The following is a 23361-nucleotide window of genomic DNA, read 5'->3' as shown; positions in this document are numbered from 1 at the left end:
TTTCTCAGGCCGAGTGTAAATAAGGCATCCTTCATTTGAATTCAAATTCACAACATAGATAAAAACTGTAATGTTCATTGCAGAACCACAACTCTAATTTCTTCTCCCATTATATATCCATGAATACCATATAGACATTCAAAATTTTTCAACTAGAAAGTCACTGAGCACTAAAAACTGTAATTTATATAACAATTAGCTAAAACAGTATAAAATCAACCAATTCAGGGCTCATTTAGACTGCTTTTCCAATCATCCTAAAGTGTTATTAAACAATAAAAGCACAAAGGGGATGTAAACTAAAGTCACCCCCTCGAAAGAAAGAATGAATGAAAGAAGAAAGAAAGAAAGAAAGAAAGAAAGAAAGAAAGAAAGAAAGAAAGAAAAATCCAACACCGAATNAATCCAACACTGAATAATCATTCATAGAACCACTGAGCTCTAAGTACAAAAACAAAAGTGAGGTGCTGCCATTATAATCTCCCTGATATAGGGCTAACACTCCAAGACCAGCTAGGTTTCTGCTTCCCTTACCAAAGCCAAAACTTCTAAGGGGATGGATTTAACTAATTAGGGAAACTGTGATTAAAACTGGAGCTGCTAATTGTCTACTGGGTATGTATCTCCAAGAATGTTCCCTAGAGGCTCTCAGCAATAGGAGACAAAATTAAGCCTAATATTCCTGCCACTTACGCAGTTATCATTTGTCTGTTTCTCTCCAGGAAACTGAAAAGTACACAGAGATGTGGTTCTCAATGCAAGCTATATGTTCCTGGGAAGAAATAATTTTATATTATGTTTAGAAACAGAATTATTTTGTGTTTTAACTTGTCTCAATGTGTACATTCTGGAGCAAGGAGATGTTTCTTTCAACAGCATGCTTTCCATTTGCAGAAGCCAGATGTTAATCTACGGGAAAACTCCAGTGTTAGTAAGACCAATTACATACAGACAGAGAACAAATATCAAATGGTAGGGAGAGGGAGGAAGGGAAGGTTTAAAATGGAGTTGGTGAAGCAGTTGTAGAACCGCAGCTTAGGGGGGGTGTGGAGACCTCAAAACAGTGGAGTTTTTATCCATACGAAGAATAGTTAGTATGCCCTGACAAGATTTTTTTCTTCCTGGGTACTTTCTCCCCTAGAATTGAAGAATCATACAAGAAACTCAGATAAAGTATATAAAAATGAAATGAGTGAGAATTCTTGAAGGCAATGTCACACTTCATCTCTATTAATCATAAAAACCAAACACATCTAGGGCTACGCATGGGTTCAAATTCTACCTCTGCCACTGTGATAGAAACTGTCAACCACCCTACAGTCTTCTTTATCTTCTTTCTGGAAGTGATAAAATACCCAGGGGACTGGCTGAGCCCATGGCTGCCTATGTTCAACCTAGATTTCCCATCCTCCTCTGTAGATAGATGTGGCCAATATAAGTATGTTAGGGCCATTGGAAGTGATGTGTGTATCCTCTGGCTCCTGGATAGTTTCATGTCCATTATCTGGCTGAAAAACAGCAATGACTAGTAAAGCAACCTGGAAAGCCATGGGTTGAGTATGGCAGAATGACCCTGCAAAGCATGGACTGCTCAATTCCAGGCTTGGAGAGAGAAATCAACTTCTATGTTATTTAAGCTACTACATTTTGGAGTCTCTTTGTTATGGCAACCTAAACAGTACCCTACCACTATAGCCACTTACTGTCATGCTACTGAGCCAAGTTACTGAACCTAAGTCTCACTTTCCTCAATTATAAAATGGTAGTATTTTGTGATGTCCTAAGATTATACTTGTTTAATAAGGTACTAAGAAGAATAAATGGGTTAAGACATGTACTACGCCAAATCCGTGACTTATACACGCAAAAGTGCTCAGTTAAGGGTAGGTGATGGTAGCAAAGATAAAGGACAACTAGGAGGTGGCTTTCGAAGGCCTCTGACAACAAGTAGCTATTGTGCCCACAAAACCCTAATGGTAGAAATGTCTATCTGCTATATATACATAGCAGAAGTACCTTCTCTTCCAGCCTCTTTGGTTTCGGCTGCAGAAACCAGATGATGAAGGGGACGTCATCATTTGAAAAGTGTCATGTTAAGATGCACAGATTATGTCCCCGCTGTGGCTCTAAGGCCTACCACCTTCAGAAGTTGACTTGTGGCAAATGTGGCTATCCTGCCAAGCAGAAGAGAAAGCATAACTGGAGTGCCAAGGCTCAAAGATAAAATACCACTGGGACTGATCAAATAGACACCTAAAAGTTATCTACCACAAATTCAGGCCTGAAATCTGAGAAGGAACAACACCTCAACCCAACAGGGGAGCTGTGACAGCATCTAGTTCACCTTAAGGATTTCAATAATCAGTCACAAATAAACTTCCTGGTTTTAAAAAAAAGAAAAGAAAAGAAAGAAAGAAGAGAAAAGAAAAAAGTCTACCTGCTTTGAGTTTTTATCAGTAACAACGTATAGAGAAAACAAGGGGTATCTTATATGTAGTACAGAAGAATTAAGATAAAATAATATTCAATTCAAATTTAGCTGTACCAAACTCTTTAAATGGTTCTTTAAATCTTGCTCTATGTTATTAAATGCTATCCAAACACTAGTTATTTGTTTCTGCTCAGCTGTTCTGCTCAGTTTCACATTTATAGACAAAATAGCTAAGTAGGAAGACACATTCATCAATAGAGATCACCTAACCAGGTTAGGCTGAGAAAGAAACATACAAATGAACTGGAATCATCTATACTGGATATCCATCTTGATGCGAAGAGTTCTATACTCAATGAAGGCTATGGCCTGATGGCCTTGCACACATCGCTCCCCTGGATAGTTCCTTTGCAAGTGATAACTACAGGCCTTCTGACGCTGTGGATTCTTTTTTATATTTTGTACTCTTCAGATGTAGGATTTCTATAACCCTGATATCTGCTGAACACTGCAGTTGAGATCTTTGGCACCAAGATAAGGCCACTATTTTTGACTTTAGGGACTCCCCCTGGGCCCTGATGTGAATTTTACATGTCACAAGACGCAGGAAAACCACCAGACTACATCAACCAGCAAAGGCCAGCATCTCAAAAATGGGACCACAGATCACACTATCAAGGCTTAAATCCTTCTATCTACACTTATAATCCCACTGTGAATAATGGGATGTGGGCTACCATAGCAAGGGGATGCTGAACCAGAAGGTGATGAACAAAGATACTACATAATCTGTATACACTTTTATAATCATTTATCCCACTCAAATAGGTTTGAGATAACGCTTTGCATCCTACTCCATGGAGACATCAGTATTCAGTAAGCCAGACTCTGCCTCCTCTAAGAGACCTAAGGACACTACAACTGCCTTGGCCAAGGGCAGTATCACATAGCCTGGCTGGAAGGACTAAGAAGCCAAAGCTCAGGGACTGCAACCACACAGGAGCAGTATCACCATCGACAAAAGTTAGTTCAAGAACAAAAGATGCCCTCTGGTACGCTGGTCTTGAGAAACCAAGGCTTTAGATCAAGAGCAAAAAATCACTGCACTTGGGAAGGAACAAACAACTCTGGGTCTTTATTTCTGTTCTACTTCCCTGAATTGTTACTTACAGGTTCCCGGCCATCCATGGCTTCCATCCAGAGCCTCCGGTCCTCTTCCGACAATGCCTGCATGGTGATAACCCCTGGCCTGTGGAGAAAGGAGGACACAGACATGAACCCAGTGCCACAGGTAGAGAGATCGTGACGAAGGTGAAACTTCAAGAAACACCCAAACAACAGAGTGGGGGGTTGCTGGGATTAACAACATGAAGACAGGCACACACACAGCTTTTCAGAGCTGCCTTCCAGTCTCGGAAAGCAAAGTCATCTCATGAATGACCCTCAATAAACCCATCTCCCTCAGATAGCTAGGAAAAAACAAAGCAGACAGGACCCTACTTATAGTTAAGGGACACAAATGATTAAAGTAATTCCCTTAGACCCTGTTTGTTCCTTGTGGTCTTACTCATTCCTATTTTCCAAAATGCCTAACAGAGAGCTTTACTCACAGTAGGCTTGCAGTTCATTATGTATGTAAGTGAACAGAATTACTGGACTTTAGATTAAAAAGAGGGGAAATAACCAAGCTGGGGGGACCCTGTTCTTCTAACCTCTAATCTAAGGCTTCTAAACTCCTTTTGACATGGAGATGTTTAATGACAGTAATTGGCTTTATAATTATATTAAATGTGTATCATTTTTTTAAGGGAATACTTGCCATGTCAGGTATTAAGTTCTTTATGTGCATTACCTCTTTGCACCCTCTCATTGAAATCTGCTTGCCCTTTCAAACTGAACACAAACCCTCCAGAAAGCTTGCACACAATATCAAATGGTGTTGGTTGAGTTCCCCTTACAGACGGCACTCCACAAGCAGACTTGAGCCATGAAAGTGTCCTTGGGAGAGGGGCTAAAAGCCCTCTGTGCTTATTAAATCAGGAGTTCTTAGGATCCACAGATGGGTCCAAGAGAGTCTATAAACCACCCTTTCATCTTCAAATGTACATATATTTTTCTGTATTAACAGCTCAATCTTACCCATTGTCAAAAAAGACTGCAACCCTCAAAAAGTTAAGAACTACTGATTTAAATCCTCATCTTTAAAGTTTGAGAAAGCCTAAAAGGACATAAGAGGTCCACTGAGCAAGAATTAAGTCCTATTACCATGTGAGTCTGCGGTACTGTAATGATCCCAGAACAGTATGGTAATGAAACACATATGAGCCAGGCCATATCCTGATCAGCACAAGTCTATTCATTCTGACCTATATAATCAGTGGTCCTTACTTATTTCCACATTTCCATTGACTATGCCAGATCTAATTATGTTGAACATATTTTAAATATTACATCTGCTTCTTTTCATTGATTATTCCTCAACATCCCCTAAGGAGAAACACTTCCAAAGATGTAAGCATCTAAGTACTAGAGGGTTGGGGACTCGAGGGGCACTAGGGTGTGGTGTGAGTACGTGTGCAAATGTTGCGTGTATGCAGGTGGAGGTGGACAATAGTGATGGTAGCTGGGTATGTGGGTGGATGAATGAAGGTGTTGAACATGAGAACATTAATTCCTCAGAGGCGGTCCTTCCTGTGAAGGCCATCCTGAGCAGTGGCACCCAAACACAGAGAGGGCTCAGAAAATACAGTAAGCCTTTTCTCCACAGCCCCTGCCAGGACCCTCCACCCTCTTCCCAGAAATTCTCATTCTCAGACCCAAATGCCCATTTCCCTCCATGAGCCCATTCAGTGCACCAGACCCACTGTCTGCAGACTACTGGCAGTCATGGCTCCACAGAGCTGATCCTTGGCTTGCAGGCACTGCAAAGTGATTCTGCTCTTCTACCTCAAGCACAGCACCTTAATGGCTTAGAGAAAAAAAGTCTACGAAGCTGCAGTCCACTTTAGAACTCTCAGGTCCTTGGACCCGAACCTTTGAGTGTTGCTCAAGTGTTGCGCCCAGACCACCAGCTTCAGAATCAGGCATTCCCTTAAAATGGAGATGCTTAGACTGAAACCACCTTACTGAATCTGAATTTCTGGGTTGGGCCTAACCAACTCCCCAGGTGATCCCAATGCACAGTTAGGTCTGAGACTCACTGCCCTGGGCTGCCCACAAGCCCCCATCCTTTCCTTCCTATGCCCCCACACTGAAGAGCAAAGACATCCTCTGGTATATACTAGGGTCAAACAGCCAACAAGTCTCCAGTCCATTTCCTGCTAGGTGCTCACCAGCAAACAGTGAGACCACAATATTTGCCTAGCACACCAAGATTTCAGTGACCCTGAAGATGTCACATCAATTTCATGGCACACAGTGTGAGATTTCCACTACCCAGAACCACAAGGAGGAAGTTCAGACAAACTTAGAGGCCACTTGGCCCTAGTAACCAGGAAAGTCAACAGGATTTGTTTTCATTTCAAGAAGAAATATCAAAATGTAAGTTCCTTTCTACATGTGGTTTTGTTCCCCTTCTTTGTGGGAGGGGGTAGTATGGAACTGAATAAAGTGGATTTAATACAGTTATTTCTAATCCCATCACCCACCCCGAGTTCAAGTAATATTCTCTCAGTCTCATGTACGTACGTCTGGATCACAGTACTATCCTTTCTAGGCATCTAGAAAACACTCCTTCGGCTCCAAGTTTCTTTTCCTTCATTACAGTTTAAACCATAATTACATAAATCTCTTATGTGTGAATTTCCAAGAACCAAGGTGAAAGGGTCAACTTTATTTTGGAATCAAGCAGTAAGTTTCTTTCCACATTCCCCCTCCCTATGTCCCTATTAGCTAGCCACCATTCGTCAAAACAAAATAAAATGAGCAAAACTCTCTATGACCCTGTACTTCCCATGTCAGTCCCATACTTTTCTAGCAGCATCAGCTTAGTTCATGTTTTAAATGCATCTGGCTTTTCATAATAAAAATGGAGATGGGGAAAGAAAAAGAACTCCAGAAGAGGGTGTGCAACAAGCAAGGGAAAATATAAAACAATGAAAGAGAACTGGAAGTAAACAAGCTCTTTCTAGTTCTACAAAGAATCGTGTTACTATCAAACACCATAATGGAATAAAAGCTATAATAATAATAACCTAGGAGAGTATGTCAGATGCTATGCTAAGCACTATATGTAAATTAATTCATTTAATCTTGACAACGACATCATGAGGTAGGTATACTCTCATTATCCCATTGGGCAGAGGGAAAAAACCAAAGCTCAAATAGGCGAAGTACCTTGTCCACAGTCTCAGAGTCAGGATCTCAACCCAGCAGTCTATTACTTCACCCTTGCGCACAAGACTACAGCAAATGCGAAGGTGCCCTGGCCCACAGAGAGCAGATACTGAACACCCAAGTCCTCCGCCATCAGAAAGGACCTAGCTCTCCTCTAAGCACCACAGGGAGTTCCCGCATAGTACCAAATAAGATCAAACAATAAAGGGCTCTGTAAAGCCTACAGTGTTTCATATTTATGAAATCACCACCAGAACACCATTCAAACAGCCAATCCAAACCAAGAATATGACGATGAACAGTGTGACTATGGCTGACTCTACAGCAGTGGTTCTCCACATTTTTTCTGCCTCAAGATACTCAAGAGATGGAAAGGTGATGAGTTTTTTATTATTTTATTATGTTAAGTTAGGCATTATACAGTACATCATTAGTTTCTGATGTAGTGTTCAATGATTCATTAGTTGTATATAACACCCAGTGGGTGATGAGTTTTTTTTAAAGAATACAAAAAGCACTAATTATGGGGGCGCCTGTGTGGCTCAGTTGGTTTAAGTGTCTGTCTTCAGCTCAGGTCATGATCTCAGGGTCCTGGAATCTAGCCCCATGTCAGGATCCCTGCTCAGTGAGGACTCTGCTTCCCCTCCTCCTTCTGCCCCCCCGCCCATGCTCTCTCTCAGACAAATAAACAAAATCTTTTAAAAAATAAAATTTAAAAGAAAGCATTAATCATAATGAAAAAAATGTGAAGAAACAAGACTTCACCGAAATGAATAATTTTCATCCTTAAAAAGGTACCATTAAAAGCGTAAAAAGACAAACTACAGAGAAAGAGAAGATGTTGTAGTTTATATCTCAAGACTCTTAACCAGAATATGTAAAGAATGCCAGGGGCGCCTGAGTAGCGCAGTCATTAAGCATCTGCCTTCGGCTCAGGGCGTGATCCCGGTGTTCTGGGATGGAGCCCCACATCAGGCTCCTCTGCTATGAGCCTGCTTCTTCCTCTCCCACTCCCCCTGCTTGTGTTCCATCTCTCGCTAGCTGTCTCTCTGTCAAATAAATAAATAAAATCTTAAGAAAAAAAAAAAAAGAATGCCAACAAATAAGAGAAAAAATCCAATTAATAAAATGGATAAAAGACATGAATAGGCGCTTCATGAAGGACACACAAATGGCCAACAAACGTAAGAAAATGGGCCCAACATGATGTCTCTTCGAGGAAATGCAAATGAAACCACAAAGAAATATAACAAACACCCTCCTGAATGGAGAGCATTCAGAAGACCACCAATACCAAATACTGGCAAGAATGCAGGGCCACTGGAACTCTCATACATTGCTAGAAAGAACTGATAAAACCATTTTGGCATTATCGACTAAACTAAACATACACCTCACCTGCTGTATGAACTAGCAATTCTACGTCCATGCATACATCCAAGAGAAACAAATGCTTATGTCCATCAAAGGACACATTCAAGAATGCTGTTTTATTCTTAACGGCCAAGCTTTACAACATAAAAAAAACCTCAAATATCCATCTACGAGAATAGATTGTTTATATTTAAACAAGGGAGCACCACACAAAAATTCAGAACAGTGATTTCATCTTGGGGAAGAGGTATGATGATGACTGAAAGGAAACCTTCTCCTCGGGTAACAGCAATGTTCTATAACCTGATCTGGGTGGTTACACAGGTACAGGGGTTGTGGGGGTAGTCATAAAGATATAGACTTAGGATTTGTGCATCTTACTGTGATGACACCTCAATAAAAAAAAACCTTTTAAATACCAAAGAGATATAGGCCTTGTCATCAATAACTTAGGCTCACTAGCTATCCTGACTCTGGTGCTTCATAGCTGTGTAAGTGCCTAGTAGACAAGTAACTGAACTACTCTATACTCTTCTTTACACTGCAGATTTAAGCAGTACCTACTTCAAGGAGTCATTGTGAAAGTTATATGAGATATTCATAAAGTGTTTCAAAGTGTTAGACACTAAATGCTCCAAAAGTTAGCTGTTGTCACTGGGGCAAATGGAGGTGGCGGGTGGAGAGAAAAAGATGGCAAATGTGCAGTAGGGTCAAAGTTATGGAGGAAGAAGGCAGGTGTATACAGTTTAAAAAGGAAAAGAAACCAGCCACAGGTGCTTCTGATACACATGACCCCACCCCCAACATACTCACACACAGCACTGAAAATCACACCTCTACCACAAAGGGAGCCAGGCCAGGGGCCGCACTGACACACAGGTTCTGATATCATGGCCATTTCCTTTTTCCTCCTGAGTAAAGCATCGATGTGGCCTACTTCCCCCTTCTGGAATTAATGTCAGATAATTGATAAGGGCAAAGAGGGGTCTTTAGCAAATTTTAGAAAATCTGCCAAGGAACAGATTAGTTGGGAAAAGTTGGGAGGAGTAACAAAGGATTTGCAATCCTTTCTAGAGCTCAACCCTAAGATACAACATAAGATATGGCACCTCATTTTGACTCTGAATAAATCCTTGGTTAATGCTGTACCTTTATCACTTCAGAACCGTGAACAAGTATCTGCAATTTTCTCTAAGCTGGCACTCCACCTCTCTCGCGACAGAGGAGATGCAGAAAATCACTCATCTGTCACAGGGCAAACCGTGCCCCAACACCATATCCCCTTCAACTCTGGCATCCACAAGAGCCCGTGGAGGGGCGCCTGGGTGGCTCAGTCGTTAAGCATCTGCCTTCAGCTCAGGGCGTGATCCCGGCGTTCATGGGATCGAGCCCCACATCAGGCTCCTCCGCTGTGAGCCTGCTTCTTCTCTCTCCCACTCCCCCTGCTTGTGTTCCCTCTCTCGCTGGCTGTCTCTCTCTGTCAAATAAATAAATAAAAATCTTAAAAAAAAAAAAAAAAGAGCCCGTGGGAAACAGTGAACCCTTTCCTGCCACATCCAGAAGCTGGGACCACTGATGTCAGCTCATAGCCTCCTCAGCAGCAAAGAGCAAGCAGAATCACAACCAGCCCTGACTTCAGGGCCACTCACAGCTTTCCTGCTCTAATCTTATTCCTGAATCTGAGTCAACAATAGTGATCTCAGTGGCTTGGCAACTCCACCACTTCCTACTGGACAAGGAAATGCTGTTACTGACTCCACCTCACTGAAACAAACACTCAGAATCTAACAGTACTATTCTTTCTAAATCAACCTCCAAAGATCCAAAGATCTAGGAGTTACTCATTCATAAGACTTTAAGTCTTCTGTTGGCAAGAGTTCATCCCCCAGCTTCCAACTACACTACAGCACATGTAAGAGTCAAGTTATGCTTATATAAGAAGACAGGGAATGGTGAAGGCTTGGAGAATGGGCTGCCATCCACAGCGGAAAAGAGCCGCACAAGTGCCAGGGAAAAGAAGTGGTCCTCTGCTTCTAAAATGCTACTGGGAAAACAGGTTCCCAACCATTATTAAGGTTCAAGGTTCAGGACATCTTCATTTACACAAAGATATGGCCAAAGTCATGCCACATAATCTTAGAGAATGACATTCCTTTCTTGTCTATGAGATTACAGACTCAAACATCTACAGAGAACCGCAAGTAAGCAAAATGAGTGAGGCTGAATAAAAAGATTATTTATTGCCCCAAGGAAAACAGGTTCAGTCTCATTTTCCATATAACATGCAGCCCGTTATTTTTTTTCTTTTGCATACTTTTTGATAGTCATAGGAACAAAAAAGTATTTCCCTTCTATGGGAAAAATAACGGCACAAGCAGCTGTCACCTGTCATCACAGTGAAACAAAAGGGCATGTTGGGGACTGCAGCAAAGTGGAGCGTATATGCCCCCCCCAAAGGAGGCATCCACCACTCAGCTCTAAAAACAGCTGGCACATGGGGAGGGGGACCAAAATTTACAGATTTTTCCAACTTCAAAATGTTGGTTCAAACACTACTCAAGCCAAACAAAATATGCCTGTGGACCACCAGTTTGCAACTTCTAGTGTCTGTGTCTTTCTTCCTCTGAGCTCCACCCCAAGTTATCAGGGCATATTATAAAGTCATCTGATGCACTAGAACCAACAACGATGCATGTTTGTATTCTTGATTCACCTCACAGTCAAATTCAGCAGAGCATCTCCAGCTCTTCAGAACCGTGGACTAGTTCCCCTTCTTTCCCAATACTCAGGACCCAGTGTCATCACTGGAGGGCAACATTAATCTATGTGGAGATAAAAAGTTATGAATATGCACAACTATACATGCACTGAGATAATGACTCACTGAAGGTCTTGTGCATTAGAGATCCTTCTGCATAAAAAGGATATGAGTAGGCTATAAAGAGACAGAGAAACTGAGAGAGAAGCCGGAAGTTGCAAACTAGTGGCCCATTAACTGGGACTAATATTTACTATGTGCCAAGTACTGTGCTAAGGCCTTTACCTGCAATATCGTTTATTCTTCAAAATAACTATACGAAGTAGGTATTATCATTATACCTCTTTAAAACACTTACAAAAGTCATACCACTAGTAAGTGGCAAAGCCTCAACTTGAACCCAGTCTGCTGACTCTGAAGCAAAGCCCATACAAAAGCACAATACTGTACTGCCCCCATGTGCATGCAGTGTATGTGCCCTGGGATCCATGGTGACCAGCTCCGTAAGCCTTAAGGGGAGAGAAGGAAAAAGGGGAAGCATAGCTTGTGCACACGTGCACGCGCTCTCTCTCTTTCTCTATCACACACACACAAACATACACACCTTAAGAAGTTTTCAGAAGCAGGCTTCTCATCAATTTAGAAAGGATCTGATCCTAATAATGAATAAATTATAACATATTCTAGCATACAGCATTAACCTCTTGAGAGGAAAGGTCCTAAAATAATGAGCACCATACCAGTAAGGATACTCACAAAAGTAAATATTGCCAATCGTATCAAATAATTTCCTACATTTTTATTTTAAAGGAAAGTGCAGTCATAAAACATTAGGAAGACCAAATAAATCTTTGGCACATGAAACAGCATTATCCTAAAAGAAACATATACTGATTACCTATTATGGGCCAGCCATGATACTAGGTACTGGGAGCAAAGGAGTAAGCACAGTTTAACACAGAAGCAGCACCACCAGCAGCAGCAGCAGGAGACAGCATTATTAATTGCCATAATGAGTAAAACTCCGGGAGAGCAAAAATACTTGTTACTACCACTGATAACAAATTGAAAAAAATTGTCTAATTCAAGAAATTTGTTAGTTCATTTATTAATTTTTCATTTTAGTATTCTAGCTCATAGTGAATAGAAATGTAAGTAAGAGGAATTTAGTGATTGATTTGTTTCCTCTTTTCAGATTTATTTAAAAGCAACATTTTGGTTTAGATTAAAAAAAAAAACACCAAACTCATTTTATACTTAGAAGTTGGCAAATTAACTGGCATTCACCATCAGCAAAACAAATTTCAGTACACAGACTGAAGAGTACAAATCCAGTCTCCCTTCGTAAAATCCATGAACCACCACGTCCCATTCTTAGTTAAACCAGAGTCAAAGAGTAAACACTCTCTCCGTTAATTTACAAAAAAGAAAAGGACGAAGACCACTAGATGACAAGTTCAAACTGCATGAATATTTAAGATTCTAAGAACTTCTCAACTCGCTTATTTTACAGAACAGCCAAGAAGCAATCCAGAAAGCACAATACTTCCTCCCAGTTTACCCCCACCCAAGTATGGAAGTCAGAGCAGAACACCCTCTGAGGAAGGAAAAGCCATTTCCTGTCTAAAATGTCAGTGGTATTGAGACCAGCACTCTAATCCAACCACCAGGAAGGCAAAATAAAATATTATTTCAAACCAGGGGTGAGAAGGGGAGGGGCGGGGAGTGGAAGTCTGAAACCAGGAAAAATAGATTCATCTGTTGCAAAAGATAAAGGCGCCCTGCACCGAGAGGGAAAGGCAGGTCTGCTTGGTGCTCAGCACACATCAGACAGCCAAAATCACACATCTGTTTTCTTCACCATCCTAAAATAAGCCATCCCTGAAGCAAAGAGCCTGACACTTTTCATTTAAAAAGCAAGGTAAAATGTAATGTTTAAACAGAGGCTTGATTAACGGAGCGTGCTTGCTTTTGCAGGGAAGTGGGTATGAAATGATCCATCACAAAAGGGTGAGAGGAAGGAATTTCTAGACAACGAATGAATCATTTAGAATACCTTTTCTTTGAAGAGTAATTCGCATCATTTCTTCTCTAGCGCACAAACACCCCCCACCTCCCCCACCGACTCCTAATTGTTGATATATAAAGGACAGCTGATTTTCAACTAGACCTTCTTAATAGCTACTAATAAATATACAAAACTGCCATCTAGAGGTTGAGCACTGCAGCAAGTCTGTTACATAACGTGCTCCTTTTTGGAAAACACATACCATTCTACACTCACACAACCTCACCAAGACATACAAACAAGCGCATACACACACGACGCATACCAAATTAGAAGCAACAGTATTATTTTAACCTAGTACAGTTCCCTTTTGAGACAATCATTAAGAAAGGCATAAAACTTTTTATCTTGAATAGGAAATACATACAAATAATGGGTTACCACATATATGATTTGAAAACGGAATCTTCCCCTAGCAGCCCCATTTGAACACATACATTTAATGCACCTGTATTCCCTCTTAGTTTATAGAGGACTGGAAAAATCATTATACTACAGGCAAAGGAACAACATCAAAATGGAAAAACGGGCTCAAAGAAACATCCACCAAAGCAAAGGTTCAACATAAGAACAATGAATTCCCAGGTACTGGGATAGAGAAAGAATTTCAAAAGCACAACTTTCTCCAACACAGGACTGCATCAGGAAGGAGTATTATCATATTCCATCTTCAAAACAATCCTGCAAGGGGGGTATAAATTAGCCCTTGCCTGAGTCGCACAAGTAAGGGGCAGTTACCAAATTGAAATTCAAGGCCGTTTGCATCTTTTAACTGCATTGTGCAGCCTCCCATAAAAAAAGCCTTGAAATAAGGATGGCAGATGATTGGAGGGTTTTGGGTAGATTTTCTCAGATCTTCCGTAAATCTTCCAAGCCTCCACTATTTTTACTTTAACCAACCACTCATTTGCCTGGAATTTTTTTCACCCTACCTATACTGGAATGCAGATTATGTGAGTACTTAAATAGCAACTAACATGATTAAGCTCCTACATTATCTTACAAAATAGTTAACCGAAGTCCCAAAGAACAAAATTAACTCAAATATTGCACTTCCATAAGAAACAAAATAAACAACCACATGCACACAGTACTATATTAAAAACTGTAGAAAATGATGTTGTCATGTCTCTGGAAGCAAATTACCCGACACACAAATTTAGAGTGGAACAGAGGTATATAGAACATACCTAATTCAACAACCAGCCAACCACTACCAAGAAAAGCTCATACACTGTGCAAATGCACAGTACGTACAGTGGGACGACGGCAGAGTTGACAGGGGGTGTGGCACATCATGTTGGTGCTGGTCACAGTCAAAGCCCTCTTTCTTTATTGTGGGAAGCTTGCACTAGGACTTCAGGTTTCGTTTGAAAGCAAAATCAGGTGACAGCTTTTAAGAAGGGAAACCCAGTAGATTCGTAGTGCTTCATTCAACTTTCTACCTCCAATGTTGGTAAAATCTGTGCATTGCAGATAATGCTATGCATCATCAATGAGGGAGGGAGGGAAGGAGAGAAGGAATGGATTCAGAGTATTCCAGTCATGCCATCAATCTCTGTAAGAGCAGAAGGATTAAGTCCTGTGTTTGTTACATTTGTCCTATGGCTTTCTAGTCCTCCAAGTTTGCTGAAACACCAACACCCCAGTTTATACCTTTAGTTGCATGAACGTTTATGTGTATGCATTTTTGTCTGTTCCTTCTACAATCAAAAGCAAACTCCGTGAAGGTAAGTACTATGCTTGTGTTGGCCCCCATGCCAATGCCGGGAATGGGGCGTGTAGTACCCACATAATGTCTTCAAATGTATGGACTTCTGTTGGAGTCAGCTAGTCCTGGAAAAAATAAAGCATTCTAATTGTTTCCTTTCCCCAAGTATAAACACCACCGCTCAAGAGACTACATTGATTCAGTGCATCAAAATGAAGCCTTTTGTTTCTATTATTTTCCATATGGCTTAGTGGCTCCTCCTGGAAAACATATGGGAGAAAATATCCATGTGTCACATCTGTGAGAAATTTCTTTAAACGAATCCAGAGATGCTGGGAGAAGACTGCCACCATGATCCTTTAGCTTGAACAAACATTTTCTCTACTTTTGCTCCTTAATTTCCATAGGATGCTTCACGGTAGAGTTAATTATTCAGAGTGACTGAAGAAAGGCACCAATTGGCAAGTATTAGTAACTCACATACCACTACCACTAACAGCTACTTTTAGATGGAATCCCATTTCTACCCATGAATTTTACATTGAACTCCCTCAAAAAGAGGTGACATACTTTAAGGGGAAAAAAATGATAAATCTAGTCTTTACTCAATTAACCAATATAAAATATAAACCATCAAATGCTCGGTGCCATGGCAAGGTAATACAAAAACACCAAAGAATGCTTCCGTATTAAGACGTAAGAAAGAATGATGATTTTTTTTTTAAACTAAAGAAAGCTTAGGCTACCATCAAGAGTATCCAGAGTAAGGAAGGTAATTCATGTCAATATGCTGTTTGTGAAGTGGGGCTTATTGCCAATGGGATTATTCAACAAGTGTGTGCTGGCCCATCCATCTAAAAGGCTGTCAGGGATATTGCTACTGCTTGAGTGAGGGAGGTCCTCCCTATTCAATACTGGGTTCCTTTGCTAGGACTGTTTAAACAAAGTACCACAAACTGGGTGACAGCAACAATAGAAATTTAGCATCTCACAGGTCTAGAGGCTGTGAAGTTCAAGAGCAAGCCGTTAGCAGCATGGGTGCCTTCTGAGGTATGTGAAGGAGAATCCTTTCCATGCCTCCGTCCTAGCTTCTGGGGGTTTACTAGCCATCTTTGGTATTCTTTGGCTTGATGACACATCACCCCTATCTCTGCCTTCACGTTCATGTGATGCTCTCCCTGTGGACATACCTGTCTCAGTATCCAAATTACCCCAATTTTAGAAGGACATCGGTCATAGTGGATTAGGGCCTACCCTCGTGACCTAACTTTAACTTGATGATCTCTGTAAGGACCCTGTTTCCAAGTAATTTTGATTTTTAGATACTGAGGATTAGAACTTACAATATATGAATTGAGGGATATACAATTCAACTCATAATAAATATCTTCTAAGAAAGTAAGAAAATACTCCTCTTTGTATCATATTGTGGCAACATCCTACAACTACTCCAAGTCACACACGCTCATTTAAAGCCCTATAATAGTCTTAATGCTAGAGTCCTGAAATTGAATTTAAAAACAAAAACAGAATGTAAATTCAAAGCAGTATCACATTGATTTAATGGACATGATATCTTGACCTAAACAACTTTTCACTTTAAAACTGAAGAAACACAGAAGAGTTTCTACTAACGTTAACTTTTCAATGCTGGTAACAATAAACCCTTTTGAAGGAAAGCCAAAGACATGAAAACATCAGCCTGTGACATATTTACTCAGAATAGTCCAGGGGTCTTCAACAAATTCTCGGGTCTGAACCTCCCCCAAAACTAGTTCTGAGAAAAGGAATCAAAGAAAGGCACTAGAGAGAATAAGGGACACATAAGACATGATTATGTGGAATTAGGTAATTATGCAAAGTTACTATAGAAGGGTGTAAGATACTGAGAAGAGACTATAGGCCTAGTTGAGATATCAAAAGAAAAGCAATTAGATACAAGAATTAAAAGTAGATTTCTGAAATGCATTCAGTTTACAGAGAACCTTGGACACAAATTTCAAGAACTATGGATCTAAATCCCATACCTCTGAACTAACAGTTAATTTGATTTCCAGCTTGTTCATTGGTCAAAGAGTCACAACACTTCTTCCTTTAGGACATAAATGTCAGAGATTAACCTCATCAGGATTTCAGAAGGAACAAATTAACAGCAATGTATTGTGTGATACAATGAAATCAACTGATAAATGACACTGTTGCTTTCTGACTCATGCTAGGCTCCCTAGAAAAACAGAAATAAGTGTCATCTTAAAAATAAAAGGGAGAAGAGGTGTACCCAAAAAAACATAGCATTCACGGGACACCTGTGCGCTATGTGCCTGGTGCCTGTGCTCTAACTGCACTGCCTCTTTAAACTGTTAGCCATGTGAGGATTTTCTGGAGGTCAGGAGGCAGTAAATGCAAGAACAGAAGCTAGTTTGCAGCTTTAGCTCATCCATTTGTTTATGATGCCATGTGCAAGTGATTACAGTGAGAAAGCACTTCTCAGATTTCACATCCAGCAAGTTGAACCCTCAGTGGTATCTCTGAAACCCAAGTACCAACAGCCCAGGGCTTAACGCTGGAAATGTTTCTAACATATCCTGTTTTGAGGCAGCAGGGTGCAGCTCAGTTCAAATCCTTCCTGAGCCTGGGGGAAGATGCACACTTCTGAACTACAGATTCCTCACCAGTAAGGTGGATTAATTGGAGCACAATCCTCCTTGGACTGTAATGAGGATAACATGAGAATGTATGAACAGCGTTCAGCTTCTAGAAAGTGTTCTCTTATTGCTGGCTCCCTCACCCCTCCTCCACCTTTAACTTAAAAAGTGAGTTTTACGATGGTTGCCGCTGTTGCTTTTTTCCTGGTCATCTCTTATCAGAGGATGGAAATCACCTTTTCTACTAGCTATATTCTTCTCCTCCATTTGGATAAGAATTAAGCAGATTCATAAAGAAGCCTCAGTTTTTTGGGTTTCTGTTTTGTTTTACTGTTGTTCCTTGTTACAATGTTTTTAATAAGGAACCATTTTTATACTCTAAAAAATCTGTGTTGTGATAGGCGTGGTGTTTAATGCACCAATTATTAGTGAGAATAAAGGACAAATGAAGAGCTTGTTCCAAAAGTGGATTTCAGAGTCTCTCTCCAGGAGAGTCAGACAGACTGTGTAGGTCTGGGGCAGGGCCAAGAAGCTGTAGCTCTAACAAGCACCCCCGTGAATGCTGAGTACAGGTGGTTCTCACCACACAGTAAAACACGCTCATGGAATCAACTGAAAAATACTGACTGGCTGGAATATCACTTCCTAAAGGCTATAGCCTCTGTTAAAAAAGAACATAAAATATTAGCACTAAGTCTAAAAGACATAAGTATTCAGAATAACCCTAAAAACTCACCATGTCATATATTCTAAGTCAAAAAATACTACTTTAGCATGTATGCATACCTTAATAAAGTAAAACGTTAATAGCCACTACATAAACATTTATAAATATAACCATTTCCTCTTTTACTTCCACATGTCCTAGGTGCTCAACTTGCATTTTGTCCCTCTACCTCTCTAGCCATTCAGGTACAGCTGAGAAATCTGGGGAAGGCACAGGTTGGAAAGGTAGCAGGAATCAACTCCTTGCTAAAGCACACTGGGGAAAAACCAAGGTGCAGGAATCTTCCAGAGGAGAGGACTCTGGGCAGAGCTCCCAGGAATGTTGCTAATGAACCCATGGAAATGCTTTTCCTTCTCTCCTTAGTCCCTTCCTGGATGGGTAAGAAAAATGCAGAAAGACCTAAGTCAAAACAGGAGAAAGATAAGGAAAAATTCTGCCCAACTGTAACCTAATCTTTGAGTTCAAAGATAATAACCTATATAAAAAACAGAGAAGTGTTTCATACATGTTCTACATTATTTTAGGTGACAGCCAGGAGACACAGAAGAGGCTCAAGCTCAGAAAACAAAGTTTCTTAAACTCCCAGGTCCTAGAAACAGGATGCATGCATGGCCTACCTAACAGGGCGATGTGGGAAAGAGCCAGCACCCATGGGGCTACTTGTTAGGTAGTGATGGAAGAGCCTAGGTGATGGCTCTTATTGGAGTTTCCAAGGAAAAGGCAAAGCAGGGCAGGGTCAACAGTTTATTGGCTAGTTTGAATAATTTCAGGGGGCTCTAAGCTAGAGGAGTGGCCCTCCTTGCCTGGTACCTGGACCTCAGATAATTAAAGCATCGGAATATGGCCTCCTGGGGACTAAGGGCCAGCTGGAGGAGGCCTGGCTCTGGGTTGGTTAATTTGCATGTCAGTGGCACGCTGGAGGCTGTGTCCTTTGATCTCTAAGAATTAGCTAGCTCTGGAAGGGACAGTCTCTCCCCAGCCAGAAAGGTTTTTAAGGTGTCCTAATACCACAATATACAGAAAATTTAAAATATAAGCAATACGACAGAACTAGCTACTCACCTCCCGTTACTATGAGGAAATTCACCCGCCTCTTTCAGAACCCCAAGTGAAACCCCTCCGTGTCATCCCCAGGGAACCAGAGATAGCAACTTAGGACAAATCCACTTTCCAAACCCACTCAGTATGTTCAATGTAACACATTTTCTCTCAGCTTATAATTGGGACATGCAAAGCTTTTAAGGGTATAATCAAGGGAAAAAAATGGTAGGAAGTATTTGCAAGGTGGAAATGAGAAGGAGGCACCACGTTGAGTTTTAATTGCCTAAAAAGCAACTCTCTAAAACTTCTGGGGAAACTTCTGAGGAAGAAAACAGGAAACAATTCAGCTTCAGAAATCATCTCTGAGCTGGCTTTCAGATAGGGGACAGCTGCAATGTGAGGCACACCTTCTTCCAAATAACCATACAAAGAGACGACAGTCTCTAGAAACAGTTGACAAACATCAAACAAACAACTAACTGCTTTTAAACACACGTCTTCTCCACCTCTTTCATGGATGCTGACAATATGAATTCCCTTAGACTCCCTACTGAGAACAGAGACACATAAAGGTGCTTAAACCATCCTGAGTGAGGATTTGTTTAAAACCAAGAATAACCAATTTTGGTGTGAGGCAGACATTTTGCAATTCCCCTATACTACCCTAGTTCAATGTATGTCCTCACGCACCCCTTTTCTACTACCCTTCCACATCCCCAAACATGGTGAAGAACTGGGGTACTTTCTTTTCTTTACAAATTATGTTTACTTCTCATCATTTCCAGTCTAACCTTATAAAATAATCAAGTCTGGTGAACGTGCAGGACAAGCTAATTAACAAATAACAGCTAACACTTGCTGAGCATTTATAATTTGCCACCCTGCCAAGCTTTTTACGTGCATTATCTCCTTGAATCCTTACAATTCTAGGAACTAGGTACTATTACTATCCTCATTTTCCAGATAAGGAAATCGAGGCCCTGAGAGATAAGTAGTTGTAGCTGAAAGTCACATGGCTACAAAGCAGCAAAGTCCAAATTTAGACCCCAGCTGCCTAACTTGAAAGTCCAAGGTATAATGACTAAGTGCTAAAGAGATGAGGTAGTTTCCATAACTTCTGATTAAAGCCAAAGGGCATGCTCCCTCCACGGGAGCTCGAGCAGCCTCCAGCAGTTGCCGTGCAGGGAGACATCAGGGCAGAAGAAGGCATTCCAAACCTGCCAACACCCCAGAAGGCACTCACTCTCCATCTTCTAGAATCAGGAAAAAGTGGCCTTAAGTAAATAAATGTCCCAGAAAGGGGAGAAATACTGGCTTCACAAAAAAGGGCGTGTGTGTGTGTGTGTGTGTGTGTGTGTGTGTGTGTGTGTGTGAATAAAGGGGAGAAATGGCATTATAGGAGAATCATGCTGAGATTTAAGGATCTTTAATGCGGGCACTGCTGACCGTGAACAGACAGCACAAATAAGCTTAACACGTGGCTTTCACTCAAGGAATTAACCTGTTGCCAAGTAAAGTGTTTCAAAGAATTGGAATGTTGTCAAACTAGCTTAACACCATGAAATGGTACAACTTAATGAGACTCCATAAATATTGAGGACTATACCACACCGCTCCCTCTGCAAAAAGTGATTTTACAAGTGGTTTGCTGTCTTTCCTGGGAGAATACACACAGTGGTAGGTGAAATGCTACAACTAAAAGCTGTCTTTTTTTAACTGAGCACAACTTGTTCCACCCTTCACCTTACCCAATTCCTTTTGGACCACTTTTTAAATTTAAAAAATTAAATATTTTAAAGCAAAAAAATCTCAAATAGCTCATATAATCATGCTAAACAGTTTTCTTTAAACATCTACTCAACCTCCTAGGATAATACACTTTACTTTTCAGGAAAGCCCTAACGTTAAAGCAAACCAAACCAGAGGCTCAGCACTGAACCTACGAGAGGGAAGAAGCTATACTGATCTTTGCAGACCAGCAATTGGCCTAAGTTCTATTCCAAACTGAGTATTTGGAAAAGGAGGGGTAGTGTGAGATTGGATGACAGAAAAGCTCTGACTGAATGGAAAAGGTTAAAAATCCAAATTCAGTAATATCTGTTCCTGAGCAAAGCGTGACAAGTACTCACCTGTCTACTGCTTCTACGTCAAAGCAAAACCTCTTCTCGATAGAGTCTGTTTTCCGGCGGGTGCAGGATTTCAGGGTGACGGATTCATCTTCTCCCTGTTAGGAGCACACAGACTATTAAGATGAGGCCTGAACATGGGCTATGCTATGTGCCTCTCTAGCATACCACAAACATGCCACATCAACAGGAGTGATCATTCCATCTTCTCAAGCCCGAGTGTTCATGACCCACAGGAAGGTGAAATGTTGATCAAAATCCTTCCCTCAGGCACAAGACTCACGCAGCTAAAACCTGTAAACCAAGTTGTACTTCGAGCCAAACATCTCTAGTTTTTAGTTCTAACACGTCGTGATGGTACAGCATCAGCCCATGCTACATAAACTCTTGTTGATGATGTCTGCAACAGGCTTAATTTGCTGCGGTTTTTAAAAAATTTATTTATTTGAGAGAGAGCCTGCGCGCGCACCAGGGAGTGAAGGCCAGGGGGCGGGGGGTGGAGGAGAAGCAGACTCCTCGATGAGCGCAGAGCTCCACATGGGGCTCAATCTCACAACCCTAAGATCATGACCTGAGCCAAAACTAAGAGCTGGAGACTTAACCAACTGAGCCAACCAGGCACCCCTAATTTGAAGGACTGATAAGGGTTAAACCAGATGACTTGCAGGTCTCCTCCCGACTCTGAGTTAGTTTCTATGTTTCACCACCTCCACTTTTTCAGGAAGGCCTTCCTGGACCAGGTCAAATACCCCCAAGATACATTCACATAGCACCACGTACTTCACCTCCTGCACGGCACTCATCGTAGCTAAAACTGCCCATTGATGAGGGCGATGATTCCAATCACGTCTCCCTCCTCATTAGACTCTAAGCTCCCTGAGGGCAGGGACTCTATCTGTTCTTGGTGATACCTGTGCTCCCAGAGCCCAAACAGGCCCCGGAACAGAGGAGATGCTCAGTAAATAGGTTTTTAACAGCATTACAAAGGTGTAACTAATGTATAATAAACTGTACATGTATGAGTTTTAACTTCTGTATCTCTCCATAAAATCAACACCACAATCAAGCTAATGCACATTTCCATCACCCCCAGAAGTTTCCTTGTCCTTTGAATTCCACCCCTCCACCCAGTTCACCCTCAGGCAAATACTGAATCTGATTTCTTGTCATACAGATTAGTTTGCATATTCTGTAATTTCATATAAATAGAATCACATAGTATGTGCCCTTTTATTTCTGACTTCTTTGACTTGGCACAATTCTTTTGCTACTCACATATGCTATGCAAATCAACAGTTCGTTTCTTTTTACTGCCAAGTAGTATCCCATTGTACAAAGGGAATCCAACAATTTTACCCCATAGTGCTCTCTTATTGCCTAAAAACATAGGGGTTTCTGTCCCTGATTTCTTCTCTTTTTCCCATGTAAGAATTTAGAGTTCCTGTTTCTCTTGCCTTTGTCAATCCCTTTTCTCTAAACAAGGGGGAAAACTAGCAAACTTGCCTAATTTGTTGAAATAGGAAATGTGACCACAAATGGTAAAACTTAACCACCCCCTAGGATCACAATACCACACAAAACACAGAAGACCTAGCAAGAGATGGTTTATATTCACAAGCCTTATCTACTGTGTTTTTTAGGGGGTAGAGAACAGCAGGTGGAAAGGTCCTGTGGTCAGGGTCCATGGAGCCTGGGAGGAACTGAAAGGCAGCCAGTATGGCTCAATCCCAGAGTGAAAGGCAAACTGGCATGAAAGAGTCTAAGGGAATCAAGAGCCAGATCATGCACATTGTGGTCCATAACCTGAGAACATGGGAAACATAAATAATGAAGGGTTTCAAGCAAGGGAAGGGACAAGGTCAGCTTTGGACTGCTCCAGACCTCGCATAGAGAGAGCTGCCTCATCCCAGAGGCTAGGATACGGGGGAATTCTCTTTCACCACACATAGGGTCTGGTCTCCAAGATGATGGAACAAATCTGCTCACACATCCTTGCCTGAAGCTAAGAGAAAAGCAGGTACTTTTACAGGAAAATAATCCAAATGAAATGGACAGCAAAGTGAAGGAAAGGGAAGTGAAAAAGCATGTTAGAAAAAAAAAAAAACAAAAACCCACCCTATTACCTATGTTAAGTCTACCACCACC

The 23361-nt window shown here is 41.1% G+C and overlaps 1 protein-coding gene and 1 pseudogene across 27 annotated transcripts in view; one reads left to right on the top strand and one right to left on the bottom strand.

Moving 5' to 3' along the window:
• Window positions 1-23361, bottom strand: part of ARHGAP26 (Rho GTPase activating protein 26) — a 463548-nt gene that overhangs the window by 286379 nt on the left and 153808 nt on the right. For all 27 annotated transcript variants that reach the window (XR_004624052.1, XR_004624053.1, XR_004624054.1 and 24 more), the window contains 2 exons: window positions 21220-21314; window positions 3602-3680 (listed from right to left, as the gene is read on the bottom strand). Coding sequence is in view for 15 of the 27 variants with exons in the window: in XM_019795170.2 (XP_019650729.1) it covers window positions 3602-3680; window positions 21220-21314 (174 nt within the window). In the remaining 12 variants the exon portion in view is untranslated. The remainder of the gene's footprint in view (window positions 1-3601; window positions 3681-21219; window positions 21315-23361) is intronic.
• On the top strand, window positions 2057-2349 carry LOC105236041 (annotated as a pseudogene).

This window comes from Ailuropoda melanoleuca, chromosome 3, assembly GCF_002007445.2.
Source record: "Ailuropoda melanoleuca isolate Jingjing chromosome 3, ASM200744v2, whole genome shotgun sequence".
Lineage (NCBI taxonomy): Eukaryota > Metazoa > Chordata > Mammalia > Carnivora > Ursidae > Ailuropoda > Ailuropoda melanoleuca.
Note: the sequence above shows the minus strand (reverse complement) of the source record. Positions and strands in the feature narration are given on the sequence as shown.